This window comes from Oncorhynchus mykiss, chromosome 22 (genome assembly GCF_013265735.2).
Source record: "Oncorhynchus mykiss isolate Arlee chromosome 22, USDA_OmykA_1.1, whole genome shotgun sequence".
NCBI lineage: Eukaryota > Metazoa > Chordata > Actinopteri > Salmoniformes > Salmonidae > Oncorhynchus > Oncorhynchus mykiss.
The window spans coordinates 12,545,961-12,561,854 of NC_048586.1; the positions used below are offsets into that span (position 1 = coordinate 12,545,961).

Genomic DNA, 15,894 nt, shown 5'->3' on the forward strand with positions numbered 1-15,894 from the left:
ATTGTGCGCCGCCCTATGGGACACCCAATCATGGCCGGTTGTGATATAGCCTGGAGTCAAACCAGGGTGTCTGTAGTGACACCTCTTGCACTGAGATGCAGTGCCTTAGACCGCTGCGCCACTCAGGAGCCGTAAAATGCTTGCATTCGAGCCCTTCCCAACAACGCAGGATTTAAAAAGAGAAAATTTGGAATATTGGAAGAATAAAATAAAATACACAAGAATGAAGCTATATACAGGGAGTACCAGTACCAGATCAATGTGCAGAGATACAAGGTATTTGAGGTAGATATGTACATAAAGGCAGTGTAAAGTGACTAGGCATAAGGATAGATAATAATAACAGTAAAATAGAGAAGAGAGTAGCAGCAGCAAATGATGAGTGTAAAAGTGTGTGTGTGTGAGTGTGCGTGCGTGTGTGTAATGCTGCTGCTACTCTCTGTTTATCATATATGCATAGTCACTTTAACTATACATTCATGTACAGACTACCTCAATTGGCCCGACCAACCAGTGCTCCCGCACATTGGCTAACCGGGCTATCTGCATTGTGTCCCACCCACCACCCGCCAACCCCTCTTTTACGCTACTGCTACTCTCTGTTCATCATATATGCAGAGTCACTTTAACCATATCTACATGTACATACTACCTCAATCAGCCCGACTAACCGGTGTCTGTATGTAGCCTCGCTACTTTTATAGCCTCGCTAGTGTATATAGCCTGTCTTTTCACTGTTGTTTTATTTCTTTACCTACCTATTGTTCACCTAATACCTTTTTTTGCACTATTTGTTAGAGCCTGTAAGTGAGCATTTCACTGTAAGGTCTACCTACACCTGTTGTATTCGGCACACGTGACAAATTCACTTTGATTTGATTTGTGTCACAGGAGTTTGGTGGCATCTTAATTGGTGAGGATGGGCTCTTGGTAATGGCTGGAGCGGAATAGGTGGATTGGTATCAAATACAACAAACACATGGTTTCCATTACCTAAGCAGCCTCCACCGGTAGGTGTGTTTGTGTTGTGTTGGTCTGTGTGTGTGTGTTTTATGTGGGTGGGTGTATGTAGTGTATGTGAATGATCCCAGTGTAATCGGCACCGGTGAGGGGTGGGAGTAGCCTAGGGGGGTGTGCCTATCTGGCCATAGCCTACTTATTGTATTCGTAATTGTATCCGTAATTGACCATTGATAGTCTGATCCAGGGCTCCAGACTGTAACCATCCAGTCAAATTTTGCGACCCTTTGACTTGGCTGTGCGAGTTACCTTTTAAATTGGTCGCATCGGTGCGAGCTGCACATTCTACATGGGTCACGTCCTGTCTTTTGGCCAGCTGAAACCACAATTTGGTCAAACAATAAAGTGCATTAACCTCATGAGCAAGCTACTATCACTTCCCTTCGCCCATCTGTGTTCCAGGAGAGAAAAAATGTGTTCGGATTGTATAAAATGTCTAAATGCAATTGTGGGGAAACACAGCTGCTCTCAGCTTTCTGTAATTTAAATTTCCCAACTCCCAATATTGTGCTCAATAGCAACTATTTTACAACATAGATATTTGAAATGGCTAGGAGATACGGAGCATGCAAAACGCACATTCTCCAACTGCAACATTTTGTATGTATTTATTGTTAGATTAATGGGTATCCTTTGAACTGTATTCAACTGAATAATGTACGAAAGGTATTTATTTTTGGTACGTTTTTCATCTCTCTACCAAAGACAAAATGTTGTTATTGGGCATGAGAGTATTGTCAGCATGTGAAACAGAGATAAGGTGAGCATAGTTTTCAATTAAGGTGAAAGGAAGCTCTACTGTTATCTCTGCACATGCAGACACTATACAGCAATTGACTTTAGCAAACATGTTATGACTTTACACATCAATAACGAGCTGAGTAAGAGGTGAACCGAACAGAAAATAGTATTTTTTTAAGAGAGAAAAAATAACAGGCGTTTTGTTACATGTTTTTGTCAACAAATATAAAATAAGTAATACTCTGACTTCTCAAGCCACAAGTGTTGTTTCTTTACCTGTGAAGCGCCACACAGACAATACCACCCTGAGAATAGCCTTTTTTGAGGGTTTAACACTGCCACGTTGTGGTTAAACTTGGAACCACATGTACTCTGGACTGTGTCCTAATATAAATCTGCTGATATAAATCTGGATGACCAATTAAATCAGATTATTTTACACAATTGTCACTCATACTGACTAAAATGTTAGCGACATCAATTTACTTTCAACCTAGATCCCTTTCACAATGTGTCACTATTATTTAGTGACACATTGTATGTTGATATTCTGTCTGTCTGTCTGTCTGTCTGTCTGTCTGTCTGTCTGTCTGTCTGTCTGTCTGTCTGTCTGTCTGTCTGTCTGTCTGTACAATGACCAGGAGCGGACTGGCTTGTCCATTTTTAGCCCAGTGGGCCTATCTAACTTCAATTTTTTTTAAAGCTAGAATCCTTAATTACTATATCAATTTTTGGACTAATAAATTAATGATATATACCCATGGATTTTTAAATAATATAACTTCTAAATGCCTCAATGACTAAATGTGTTTAGTTCAACTGGATGGCCAGTCCTTGCATCCAAATCTCTGTCTATGAATTTGAGAATGGTTACATTTCTCCAGGCTCATCCCTCAGCTTTTTACCAAAACAGAGGTGGGTTGAACGCTTTGTTATTGTTTCAATTAAGGATTCTAGCTTTAAGCCAAATTATCATTATCTGGCTAAAAATGGGGGCCATTTAAAAAAATACATGGTTGTGTTAGAACTGCCAGAGAAGATTTCTGGTCCCAGTCCGCCCCTGACAATGACCCTATAATGTCATCTGGCTTACACCCGCTCAAAGTCTTTCGACTTCAGAGTCTGGAAAGGCTCCTTGATGCTGTAGGCATGATGTGTCGATAATGAAGGGCACTGTGGTTTTTTAATGATGGGCTCTCTACTGTGTCTTTCTCACTCAAACACACACAGACCCTGAGCGCTGCCCTTTCCAATACAACTGCTGGATTTTCAAATCCAAACAATGAGGTCTCAACCCCACAGGAAAAAAACTATCAAAGCTAAAATACATTTTTGCACAAATGTTGCACCAACAAAGGGACTCCTGTCCAGACCAGTGTGTCACAGCTCTCCCTAGCAGTCGAGTCAGCCAGGCTACCTGTGATGACCTTTTTAATTCAATAAAAAAGATATCAGCAGAGGGCGCTATTGTATATCATAACTAGTCATCTTCCACAGTTGAAGTAGGCCGTGGTGTACAATAGTCACAATCTCTCTCCATCCTCACAGGAACATGTTAACCTGGCAGTGTTCATTTATTTAACAGACTAAAATAGTTCTAGTACATAGTCCTGATAGAGGTACTTACCTTCGTGTTGAGAGCTGAAGTCCAGCCATCCAGTAGGTCCCTAAGGGAGGGTTATATGAGTGCATTGTGCTATGTTGTTCCCTGAGGCTAGACACTGGGGGATAGACCTATAGGTCTTGTTTGTTCATACCCCCACTGGCAGCTCTTCCTATTTCACAGTGAGACATAAAAGTTTATATTTTCAGAGAGGAAGCCAGTGCCAAAAACGTTGGAGTTGCTTTATGTGGGCTGAGTCACCTTTTCTGACTGCGTTGGGTAACAAACTGTGCAAAACTTGCACTCCTCAGTCAGAGAATCCGCTTACCTATGCCCTCTGAGATGTCAATCAGTTTACAAGCTGTTTTGCCAATTGTATGTGTGAACAATTCAGCAAACACACCATGCTGTGTCCAAAGAGTTCAAGAAAATACAAAATATTGCCTTTGTTATTATTCATATCAGAGCTTTGCTTAGAACTACACATTATTTTGTTGATGTGTTATTGTTATCAAAAGCTTACACCACACATCTGTTTGGAACAAATTAATAATTACTACAAGCTCTCTGTGTGGTCTCTATTTGGTTATCTTTCTCATAGGAATTCTACATGGAGAGCAGCCTTGGCAAATGAGCCGACATCACTGGTGCACAGAGTTCACTATCATATGATGCTGAGGGGACTTTCTTATGCTCCACATGAATTTCCGCTAAACGTAACAGTACAGAACCCGTGTTTAATAGAAGCTTGACTTGTGAATCTCAGACCATGTGACCCTTGATTATGAGTCATCAATCATTTTCAGAGTCATTTGTGTGTCTCTTCTTCACTGCGAAGAGCATTGTGTTCCCAGACGGAGGTGCAGAGCGTGCTCAGTGTCATGGAAGACTTGATAAGATATTAAATCAGTCTCAAGCCATGCCTCACGATGCCTCAAGTAGTGTACTGCGTGTTTTTCCTGCTCTTCGGATGTACATGATTTATCTGTAGGAAAGACAAACCAACAGCGCAAACGCAGATGCGCTCAAGGACACACACACACACACGTGTAACAATGAATATTAAATCAAAATAATTAGTGTAATTGAAAATGGTATGTTAAGAGGTGTAAATACTGCATTAATGTATTCTGTAAATCAAGCTAATGGTTTTTCTTATCATGTTACAACAAACATCAATGGTAATGTATTCACAGATTGTAGAGTAATGACAGGGTTTGGTTGATGCTACGGATTCTCAATAAGCAATACACCGAGTACAAATCCCTGAAGCCGATAGAAACCCAAGCCTTATGCACTTTGCACACCAGTCAGACCCAGAAGATTAGGATGCACCACAATACCACAAATTAAAATAAGCATTAAATCCGCTTCTATCTCCTCATGTGAAACTCATCACAGACAGGCAATGATGAGGGACAGCTACATGCCACACAGTTCTGTAAAATTATACCAGATGTTATCCACATGACTGACAGCAGACAACACTAGCTTCAGGAGGGTGTCCAAGCACTTTTCTTAATATGCTGCTACACACAACACACGCAAGGTCGTTTTAAAATGTTAGACACAGTGCATTTTCAGACCCTTTCCATTTTTCCACATTTTGTTATGTTACAGCCTTATTCTAAAATATATATATTTTTAAATCCCTCATCAATCTACACACAATACCCCATAATGACAAAGAGAAAACAGTTTTTTAGATATGCTTGCAAATGTATTCAAAATAAAAAACAGAAATGCCTTATTTACATAAGTATTCAGACCCTTTGCTATGAGACTCGAAATTGAGCTCAGGTGGATCCTGTTTCCATTGATCATCCTTGAGATGTTTCTACAACTTGATTGGAGTCCACCCCTGGTAAATCCAAGTGGACATGATTTGGAAAGGCACACACCTGTCTACAGTATATAAGGTCACACAGTTGAAAGTGCATGTCAGAGCAAAAACCAAGCCATGAGGTTGAAGGAATTGTCTGTAGAGCACCGGGATCTGGGGAAGGGTAACAAAAAATGTCTGCAGCATTGAAGGTCCCCAAGAACACAGTAGCCGCCATCAATCTTAAATGGAAGAAGTTTGGAACCACCAAGACTCTTCCTATAACTTGCCGCCCGGCCAAACTGAGCAATCAGGGGAGAAGGGCCTTGGTCAGGGAGGTAACCAAGAACCCGATGTTCACTCTGACAGAGCTCTAGAGTTCCTCTGTGGAGACGGGAGAACCTTCCAGAAGGACAACCATCTCTGCAGCACTGCACCAATCAGGCCTTTATGGTAGAGTGGCCAGACGGAAGTGAAAGGCGAATGACAGCCTGCTTGGAGTTTGCCAAAAGTCACCTAAAGGACTCTCAGACCATGAGAAACAAGATTATCTGGTCTGATGAAACCAAGATTGAACACTTTGGCCTGAATGACAAGCGTCACGTCTGGAGGAAACCTGGCACCATCCCTATGGTGAAGCATGGTGGTGGCAGCATCATGCTGTGGGGATATTTTTCAGCGGCAGGGACTAGGAGACTAGTCAGGGTCGAGGGAAAGATGAGTGGAGCAAACTACAGAGAGATCCTTGATTAAAACCTGCTCCAGAGCACTCAGGACCTCAGACTGTGGAGAAAGTTCACCTTGCAACAGGACAAATACCCTAAGCACACAGCCAAGACAACGCAGGAGTGGCTTCGGGACAAATCTCTGAATGTCCTTGAGTGGCCCAGCCAGAGCCCGGACTTGAACCCTCATCGAACATGGAAGAAAAATGGGAGAAACTTCCCAAATACAGGTGTACCAAGCTTGTAGCGTCATCCCCAAGAAGAATGCCAAAGGTGCTTCAACGAAGTACTGAGTAAAGGGTCTGAATACTTATGTAAGACATTTTAAGAAATTTGCTAACATTTATAAAAACCTGTTTTTGCTTTGTCATAATGGGGAATTGTGTGTAGATTGATGAGGGGTGAAAAAAACATTTTAATAAATTTTACAATAAGGCTGTAAAGTAACAAAATGTGGAAAAATACATGGTATAACACATGGTAATTCTGACTGCCTCGAATACTGTCTGGTTTCATAAAGATCAAGGTTTAGAGCGAAGCTAACATGACGAGGCAGATGAGGCAGATGAGGCGCACCAGTAGTAACAACCAATTACGAACAACCCAGGCAAAATAGTTGTTGGCTTTGATATCATTATCAAAAATGTAACATTTTAACATGTAAACAATATGCTGTCCCAGAGCAGATGATTGGACACATCTAATATGGGTGATTATTGGATAAACAGGCATAGTTGTAAAGGTTCCATTCTGACATCATTTCTATCAGTTCTTTTTCTGGATGCTACAAACAGTTCACAGACCTCAATTCTCATCTCTCAAAATGCATCCCATGCATGACAAGGGTGAAATTGTATATTTCATGCACCGGATGATAATATGAACGTTGTTGGGGGAAGACTACATCATTTAGGTCACTGTCCAAGTTGGATGACTATACTGTAGAGAAGAGAAATAGTGACAGTTCATTCCAGGGGTGGTTGTCAACAACAGGGACACCGGAGGCTTCAGGCAGTGTTAACTGAGCTCTTTAAACACAGCCTGCCCTCATAATAGGCCACATTAACATAAAACAAACAGACTAATCATTTGCAGGTGTGAATCACTGTATCACATGGTCAACACTTGTTCAAGGTGAGATGCCTAAAATAGCATACTCGAGATTTGAATACGTTGCAATGCAAGTCCTACCATTTTTATATTAGTTGAGGGGTGTATTCTTTCTCACGTTTTTATATTTTGGGTGTGGAGAAGAGGGGTGGATTATTACCTCAGAGGATGGGATGATTTTCATGTGAAAAGTTAAATGTATCATTTTATTTCCATAGTGCTGATGACATTATGTCGTTACAGTTGATTCTAAACGAAGCAGACGCACCGTAATCGGTTTCCCTGCTAGATTGACCATCTTGTGAATAATAACGGTCCTCCGTTTTAACATGGTGAACGCGTTCCCTCACTCTCCATCTTTCGACGACACGAAACACTTGGAAGCCGATTAATTATTGATCACGTTTGGACAGTATCGGTATCCATGCAGTGTAACGCCTTTTGGAACTGTAACTGGGTAAGATGTGTCCATTCAATTTCATTTAAAAAAAATCTGAATTGCATTAAACTACATTACATTTATCATACGTTCGTGGGTGAGTGGAGGACACTTGCAAATGTTAAAAGTCGAGGTGCTTATTATCTTTAGGTTGATTGTCATATATGTATGTTATGCCCCTTTGTGGTTGCGTATTAGTTGAAGGGGCTAAATTGCAGGCTATTTGCTAAGAAATGCCAAGGAAGTTGTCTCCGTGTATATTATAAAAGTTAAGTGTAGTGACAGGTCAACCGAGGATTCCTTGTTATGTTCATGGTAAATGTAGTAGTCAGGGTAACACCATACAAACGGCAGTTTTTGCAGGTGCGATCAAGAAAACAAAAACAGGATTCGTCTCTGTGTGTGTGTGTGTGTGTGTGCGTGAGCGCGCGCGTGTGAGCGAGTTAGAGATGGGGAGATAGCGTGTGTGTGTGTGAGAGAGAGAGAGGGAGAGAGACATTCCTCCAGGGAGACCGAATAAGCAACTTTGTTACCAGGCATAGCGTTGTCTCCTCTGGCACAGCACGTTATGAAAAGAGAAAGGCATTTGGCAGTTATGGTTGATCAGCGTTTATTTGTATCCTCCTTTAGTGCATTACTGACGGCTAACCTGTTCTTAACAACTAGGCATCTTAGCACATTTGCAAGTCATACAATGGAACGTACGTTGTCATACCTAACAAGGAACCTTATTTACCAGTGAGTGAGGTAAGAATTTCTAAAAATTATTATCCTATGTAGACATCCTATGTGGGAGTGTTTGCATTGGTGCTGAGGCTACATTTCTGTGGCAATAGACATCATAGTTGTTTTTAGATATACGTATTGTTTCAGCCTGGTCTCATAAACTAGACATATCAAAGTGAAAGTAAACGCAGGATACTCAAATTAGTATGATATGTTATGTATGGTTATATAAGACAGAAGGTCACTTAAGGGAGGGTCGTTGTTCAGGGTGGATTTTTTTTATTTTAACTTTTATTTAACCAGGCAAGTCAGTTAAGAACAAATTCTTATTTACAATGATGGCCTAGGAACAGTGGGTTAACTGCCTTGTTCAGGGGCAGAACTACAGATTATTTAATTGTCAACTCAGGGATTCAATCTAGCAACCTTTCAGCTACTGGCCCAACGCTCTAACCACTAGGCTACCTGCCACCCCGGATGTGTGGGCGTATAACGTGAATGTCTAGCAACCCAATGGTTGCACATTCAAATCTCATCACAGACAATTTTAGCAACTTTGCAACTACTTACTACTTGTTAGCTACTTTGCAACTACTTATAATGTTAGCTAACCCTTCCCCCTAACTTTAAAACCCTTTAACCTTACTCTTAACCCTAACATTAACCCCTAGCCTAGCTGACGTTAGCCACAACAAATCAGAATTCACAACATATCATACTTTTTCCAAATGCATAACATACTGTACACATGGCATGTTTTAACATATCATACGAAATGAATACATGCTATACAAAATGTAGCACACAATACTAATTGCAGTGTCCCGGATTTAGTTTGACTAGGTTACGTCTACCCCTGAGTCCAGGTTGATTGTTTTGATTATGGCTTTTGAAAATCAAGGCTATTTAATTGTATCTGACTTTTAAAAGAGAACTGAATAATGAATGTTTTTGTTTTCACACTGGGCTAAAGTATGGGCTATTAGTGTGACTTTGTTTATTATTCACCTCGTTGTTATGCTACTTACTGGATGTACCTGGAGTGTAATTAATGTCCATTTTTTTCATTAAGAGTCCTGCTCTATTCTAGTTCATTTAGTTTGGGTCATTCTGTGGCAGCCAGTAGTTACCCTTGGGCAGGTGCTATTCCTGAGCATTATAATTACAGGCTGTTTGAGGACTCATGAGAATGGAGTTGTTTAAGTATGTTTCGTCATATGACCTGTATATCTTCTTCCTCTAGATGACAGTGCATACTTCGGCGGCCCAACAGTGTGAGTTTGGCCATCGACACAGGAAAATGCATCTCTGGATTGTAATTATATTGTCGGTGGCTACCTCGGTGGGCATCGTTGAAATGTTTGACAATTATGGAGAGATATGTCGAAGATTGTGTGCCTGTGAGGAGAAAGAGGGGATACTGACAGTAAGCTGTGAAAGTAGAGGAATTGTCGATCTCTCTGAAATAAGCCATGTGTACTTCACAACGTATAATTTACTGCTCACAGGGAACCTTTTGAAGAGGCTCTCCGCCAATGACTTTGTTGAATACAATGGGCTTACAATATTGCATCTCGGCAACAATGACATATCCGAAGTTGAATCGGGAGCTTTTAATGGACTTCAGGGATTAAAAAGATTACATCTCAACAATAACAAAATCGATGCCTTGAAGGAAGATTTTTTTGTTGGCCTTGAACGTCTGGAATATCTTCAACTAGACTACAATTACATCACCCATGTTGAGCCAAATGCCTTCAGCAAACTGCGTCATCTGGAGGTCCTGATTTTAAATGACAACTTAATTTCTACTCTTCCCACTAACATTTTCCAATATGTCCCTTTGACTCACCTTGACCTGAGGGGGAATCAACTGAAACTGCTGCCATATTCGGGTGTTTTGGAACACATGGACAGTGTTGTGGAATTACAACTAGAGGAGAACCCATGGAACTGCTCTTGTGAGCTGATTGCTCTAAAGGCCTGGCTCGAGAGCATATCCTACACCGCTTTAGTGGGTGATGTGGTCTGTGAGTTTCCATTCCGGCTTCATGGGAGAGATCTTGATGAGGTCTCTAAACCAGAACTGTGTCCCAGGAGAGCTATTGCAGAGTATGAGATGCGTCCCCAGGCACATCAGACCACTGATGCATACTTTAGAACCACACCAGCCTCAGTCACAGCCTCATTCCCATCCTCTGCCATATTACGGTCCTCGTCAAGGCCCACCAAGGGACCTCGCCAGTCAGGCAAACTAAAGTCAAAACCCACGTCTCGCATCCCCTCCAATAAACCGCAAAACTACGGTCAAATCGTTTCATATCAAACCAAATCCCCTGTGCCTTTGGACTGTCCTACTGCCTGTACTTGCAATCTCCAAATTTCAGACCTCGGTCTGAATGTCAACTGCCAAGAGAGAAAGATTGAGCGCATCTCTGACTTAAATCCCAAACCCTACAATCCCAAAAAGATGTATCTCACAGGGAATTATATCCCTGTGGTGCGGACATCAGATTTCATTGAAGCAACTGGATTAGATTTGCTTCACCTTGGCAACAATCGGATTGCTCACATCCATGACAGAGCCTTTGGGGATTTAACACAGTTACGCAGGCTGTACCTGAATGGGAATTTGATAGACCACCTCACAGTCGATATGTTCTATGGATTGGAGAGCCTGCAGTTCTTATATTTAGAATACAATGTCATTAGAGACATTGTGTCAAACACCTTTCAGCATGTCCCCAACCTTCAGCTGCTCTTCCTGAATAATAACCTCTTGAAGACCTTACCCGGGGAAATCTTTAATGGGTTGAAATTGGCCAGACTAAATCTTCGCAATAATCACCTCCGCCATCTGCCTGTCAGTGGCGTGTTGGATCAGCTGACATCACTGGTGCAGGTAGACTTGTTCGAGAACCCCTGGGACTGCCGCTGTTCAATTGTGGAGATGAAGATGTGGCTGGAACAGCTCAGCACAGGCACGGTTGTCAACAATGTCATCTGTGGCTCCCCTAAAAGACTGTTTGGGGAGGATATGCGATACATTAAGACAAGTAATTTCTGTCCCAATAACTCTGATACCCTTGCCTCCGTGATCCCGCCCTCTGAAGAAACCATTCCCGGCAGCACTATCACCATAGAAACATCATTAGACGACGACGCACATGTCAACAGTGTTCCTCTATCTGTTATGATCCTTGCCCTGCTCCTGATGTTCATCGTTGCAGTGTTTGTCGCTGCAGGACTGTTTGCGGCTGTGAAGAAGAGACGTCAGAAGGCTCTAAATGAGCAGAATAACTCCATGAACGCGTGCATCAGTTCGCTGAACACGGAGTACGGTCTTTACAAAAAGGGATCCGTTCCAAAAGTCAGGACATCTGCAGGGCATGTGTATGAGTACATCCCCCCTCCCACAGAACACACATGCAAGAGTACCGTCTATAGCCCAAGCCAGAGCAAGTCAGTGGATGGGTACAGAGACTTTGATGAGTTGAATGGGGCGTTTTTGAATAATCACTTGGATGAAGAGGCGGGTAGTAACGCAATAAGCTCTGAATACAGTATTAGCACTCCAGAGCCACTCAACAAACAGTCCCCCTTACAAGACAATCATCAGTATTACTATAGAGATGTAGAACCCGACAACCCGTCATCTTACAGCAATGCTTTACCTTGCAGGCATACTGCCCATTCATCAAATCAGTGTACGTCCGACTTCGATATCAGACACCAATACATGCACCCAGAAAGAATACAACAGACAATATTATATTGCACAGCACCAAGTACTGTTTATGTTGAGCCTAACAGGAGCGAGTACTGGGAACTGAAAGCCAAGCTTCATATTGATCCCGACTACCTTGAAGTTCTTGAGAAACGTACAACGTTCACCCAGTTTTGAATGACTTCATTGTTTTCCCTTAAAAGGTTGAATCATTGCTATGTTTGCTGCATTGGCACATAGTGCTCATGTTAAATTTGAGCATTCTACACTGATTTCTATCTTTTGAAACTAGAGTATACAGATATGCAGATGCTTTCCCTTAACAACATTAAAATGAGTTATTTTGTCTTTATATATCCTCAATACAGCTTGTTGCTACAGTAGCTAGTTTATTGTTTATCAATTTCAGTCTTTGCTTTGAGAAATTGCCAACAACTCTATGTAAATCAGTGATGGGGGGGAAAAAATATATAGTAACAATTATTTTGTATGATATATCGATATATATCCAAGTATCGATTTGTACAATTGAGGGTAGCGCTAACGCTTATCGGCTGACCCTTCGAACAAAACTCTGGTATTTTTCATCCTATAGCTTGTTCTCCGTCTTTTTTTTTGTTGTTAAATAGCAAGTCTTCATGTTTTCAGCACTTTTATTTCCATGATTGATCAACTCTCATTTTCTAATGTTCTCTCTTGTCTCTCTGCAGCAGACAAAAAGTGAGCAGTGTGTTCGGGAACATTAAATTGCAATAAAATGTTGCAGTCTTGAATCGCAATACAGATCGAATCGGTACTTAAGTATCGTGATAATATCGTATCGTGAGGTTGCTGGCAATCCCCAGCCCTAATGTAAATATGCAGTTCGTGTATGCTTGTTGCACTTTTTCAAAAAGGGAGGTTCAACTGGCTTCTGTGTGCATATGTTTTTTAAAAGATAAATGGAAAGTCCATACTTCATATTTCCCGGGCAGTTTTGAGGTGGAACAGTACGCTCATATCATTTCTCTCAAATGGTTCTATTTTTATACAAGTATTTGGAAAAGTAATTCTTCTTCTGTTTTTGTTTTATCACTTTGCACGCAATGCACTGATTGACCCGAACAGGTCAACAACGGATATGATGTCACTTTCTTATATATATTTCGTAAGTCGTAGACTGTGTAAATAACCATGGCTATGGCCATATGTAAAATGATTGCAGACATGCAACCTCTGCGTTCTGAAGGAAAGTTAGAAGACATTTTGCACTATACGTGCATGAAGCCACTTTTCTTTTCCCAGGATGGAGACAATCCTCAATTTCCCTATTTTTATCTTTGGGGATACAAAATCAGTATTCAGAATATCATTGTCAACAAATAAACAGCAAATTCATACAGTATGTATCCCTAATATCGCTGGAAATAGCTCTAAATACAATGGAATGGATTGGTGACTGCCACTTGTATACGTTTGATCACTCAAAATATTTTTGGGGACATTCATACATTTGTTTGGTATTACTAAGGAATCTTCTAGTTCTAGTTCATTGTTAGACATACACATTTTCAGGTACGGTCCTTTCACTGTGGTACGTGCAGTGTCTATTCAAAGCATTGACAACGAATTGTGTAAACATTCGTCAATGTAATGACATTTGCCTCTATGTGTTTGGTCTCTAGTTCCAAGGTCACCACTGCCATGTTGTGTTGTTGGCATTTCCTACAACTTGTGATGAGATTATGTCAGAGGTTGCTCAGTATGTGCTGAAAAGCAGACTGGGTTTCAGAAATAATACATTCTAACCCATTTGTGGGCCATTTAAAAAAAAATCAAAAGCACTAGGAAAAGTCTTGCATTAATAATATAGACATGTTAATCCAGTGCATTGTAATAAGGACAGTCCTTTGTTAGTGATTTTGATTTAAAAAAATGGATCCAACATGGTCAATCTTGCTTTTTTTTGTATTGAGGTTAGAAATTGTGTTTTTGATTCCAGTATCTGTCATCGCACCATAGCATTGTTCTTGTTGGGTTTGAAAACACATGACAAGAGTTCAATTAATATATCCGATCATTTACTGTAATTCCCGCCCGCCTCCTTAGCCTTTATTGATTTAATATGCAGTTAGTGTGTACAGTGTATATATCACAAGCAAATAGCCATTGCAGTAAAACTACACACAATGTTTGTATCACATTCAAGTATATCAAAGAGATTGTCAAAATTAAATGTTACTCATGGAAATCTGTTTGTACGAACAGGTACACATCAGTGTTTTTTTTTCTTCTGAATTTTTTATACAAGGGTTTTGTAAATGAGGTCTAGAGAGTGTTCCACTTATGTCAATTTTTTTATTGACTTGTCCCTTTAGTTCTCCATATGTAAGTCATTTGGTGAATTCTAACTTCTTACTTCAACTTTGTAAATAGAATGTGCCAGCTGCATCTCCTTGCGGACTGCTGCTTCACTGAGTGCAAAGCCTGGTTTTTATTGTGGAAACACACAGGACGAGAGGGAATGCAACTTGGGTATAAGATGTGAGCACAGAGAGAAATGTATCTTAAAAAGTGCTGTTTCTGCTATTGTTAGCCAATGAATAAAATATGTGCATTCATTCTGTATACTGTCTCTGTTTTTCCTTCACCCTCCAATATGTTAGAAGTAGTAAATGTCATAGCACACCAGGAGGGTGGATTATAAAATACTTCCCCAAAAGCCCACTGGCTTGTTTCATAGCAATACAAAGATTACAGGAGTCACACAGTTTACACCGCCTCTCACAATTTCATCCAGGAAAGATATACATCTGTGCAAAACAAGAACAATGTTACATCATCTGAAATACTCTCAATCCTCTGCTGTCTTTTGAAGATTGTGTCATTTTCCCTCTATATTATATATATTATCAATGTTGGTTGATCATGCTGTGTGTTTTGTTGAAAGCTATCACTTTTTTACCTCTCTATTGTCTGGGGAGTTTGACAAAAATGGCTTCCACTAAGGGCCCTTGGTCCTCACCTGCCATTTTTTTTTACAGGGCCAAGAAGCATCACACTACGGGTGAAATTAGGTCGTCAGTCCGATCTGTCCAAAGCCATTGTGATGAAACGTGTAGTTTAGTGTCGGAACTCATGTATTTCAATTTAATCTGCTTTCGACATTCCAACAGCAGATTTTCAATTTGAAGCTTTTTGTGTGAAGGCGGCTAACGGATGTCTCTGAAGAAATGTGCATAATGCTTTGATAATGGTATCTGATCCGTCTGTAGCTGTACAATATGTACAACAGCCAAATGTACATGCATGGATGGGGAAAGACACGTATTCATCTCTATACTCTTCGAGGAGACTGGTTTCCTCAGGCATAGTATCCATGGAAACATCCAATTACCTGACATAGACAAACACAGTAATATTTCTGTCTATAAAGCAATGTATCAATAACTATTATTATGTGTGCTAATTTGCAATTAGCCCCAATTGTAAATTGAAAGTGATAGAATTGATTATTTCTGCATCTCAAATCTATTTGGTCTGTTTATAATGAGTCTCATGAGATCCCTCATTAAAAGCAAGACTAGGATGTTAATCGCATTTGCGTTGCTTTCTGAAGTTTATAATATCCCTTTGATTTAAGGATACAGGACTGCAAATGTAAAAACAATAATCGCTCTCAAGAATCAGAAGAAAAGTGTACATGTTAATCGCCCCCTCATCCACTATGACATAGTCTTGACTTGTCTGGCAGATTGCTGGTGTTATGTTTCTTAGTCCTTGAAGTTCACAGTATTGCTCTGGAGAGAGGAATTAGGGCAGATCTACATTATGCAAGCTTGAGGAGATGTGTCAGGCTCTGAGAAGGCAGCATATGACTGCAAGTGTTCACCCAAGGAGAAATAGCAAAATCACTTGTGCTAAATACAGCTGGCGTTTTATGACCGTGATCACCCCTTTTTGTTTAGGGGTGTAACGATTCTTCTCACTGGTAAAAACAGA

At 40.6% G+C, this 15,894-nt stretch overlaps 1 protein-coding gene across 2 annotated transcripts; it reads left to right on the top strand.

Annotated features, from left to right (window-relative positions):
* The first annotated feature begins 7,119 nt into the window (after positions 1 to 7,119).
* On the top strand, positions 7,120 to 14,518 carry slitrk5b (SLIT and NTRK-like family, member 5b). 2 transcript variants are annotated; one of them, XM_021578957.2, is made up of 2 exons: positions 7,120 to 8,207; positions 9,430 to 14,518. In XM_021578957.2, exon 2 carries the CDS (start codon positions 9,430 to 9,432, stop codon positions 12,088 to 12,090), a length of 2,661 nt encoding a protein of 886 aa, XP_021434632.2. In that variant the 5' UTR covers positions 7,120 to 8,207; the 3' UTR covers positions 12,091 to 14,518. The 2 variants fall into 2 exon arrangements, with proteins under 2 accessions (XP_021434632.2, XP_021434631.2); XM_021578956.2 differs by having other exon boundaries at positions 7,120 to 7,478.
* Positions 14,519 to 15,894: the final 1,376 nt, after the last annotated feature.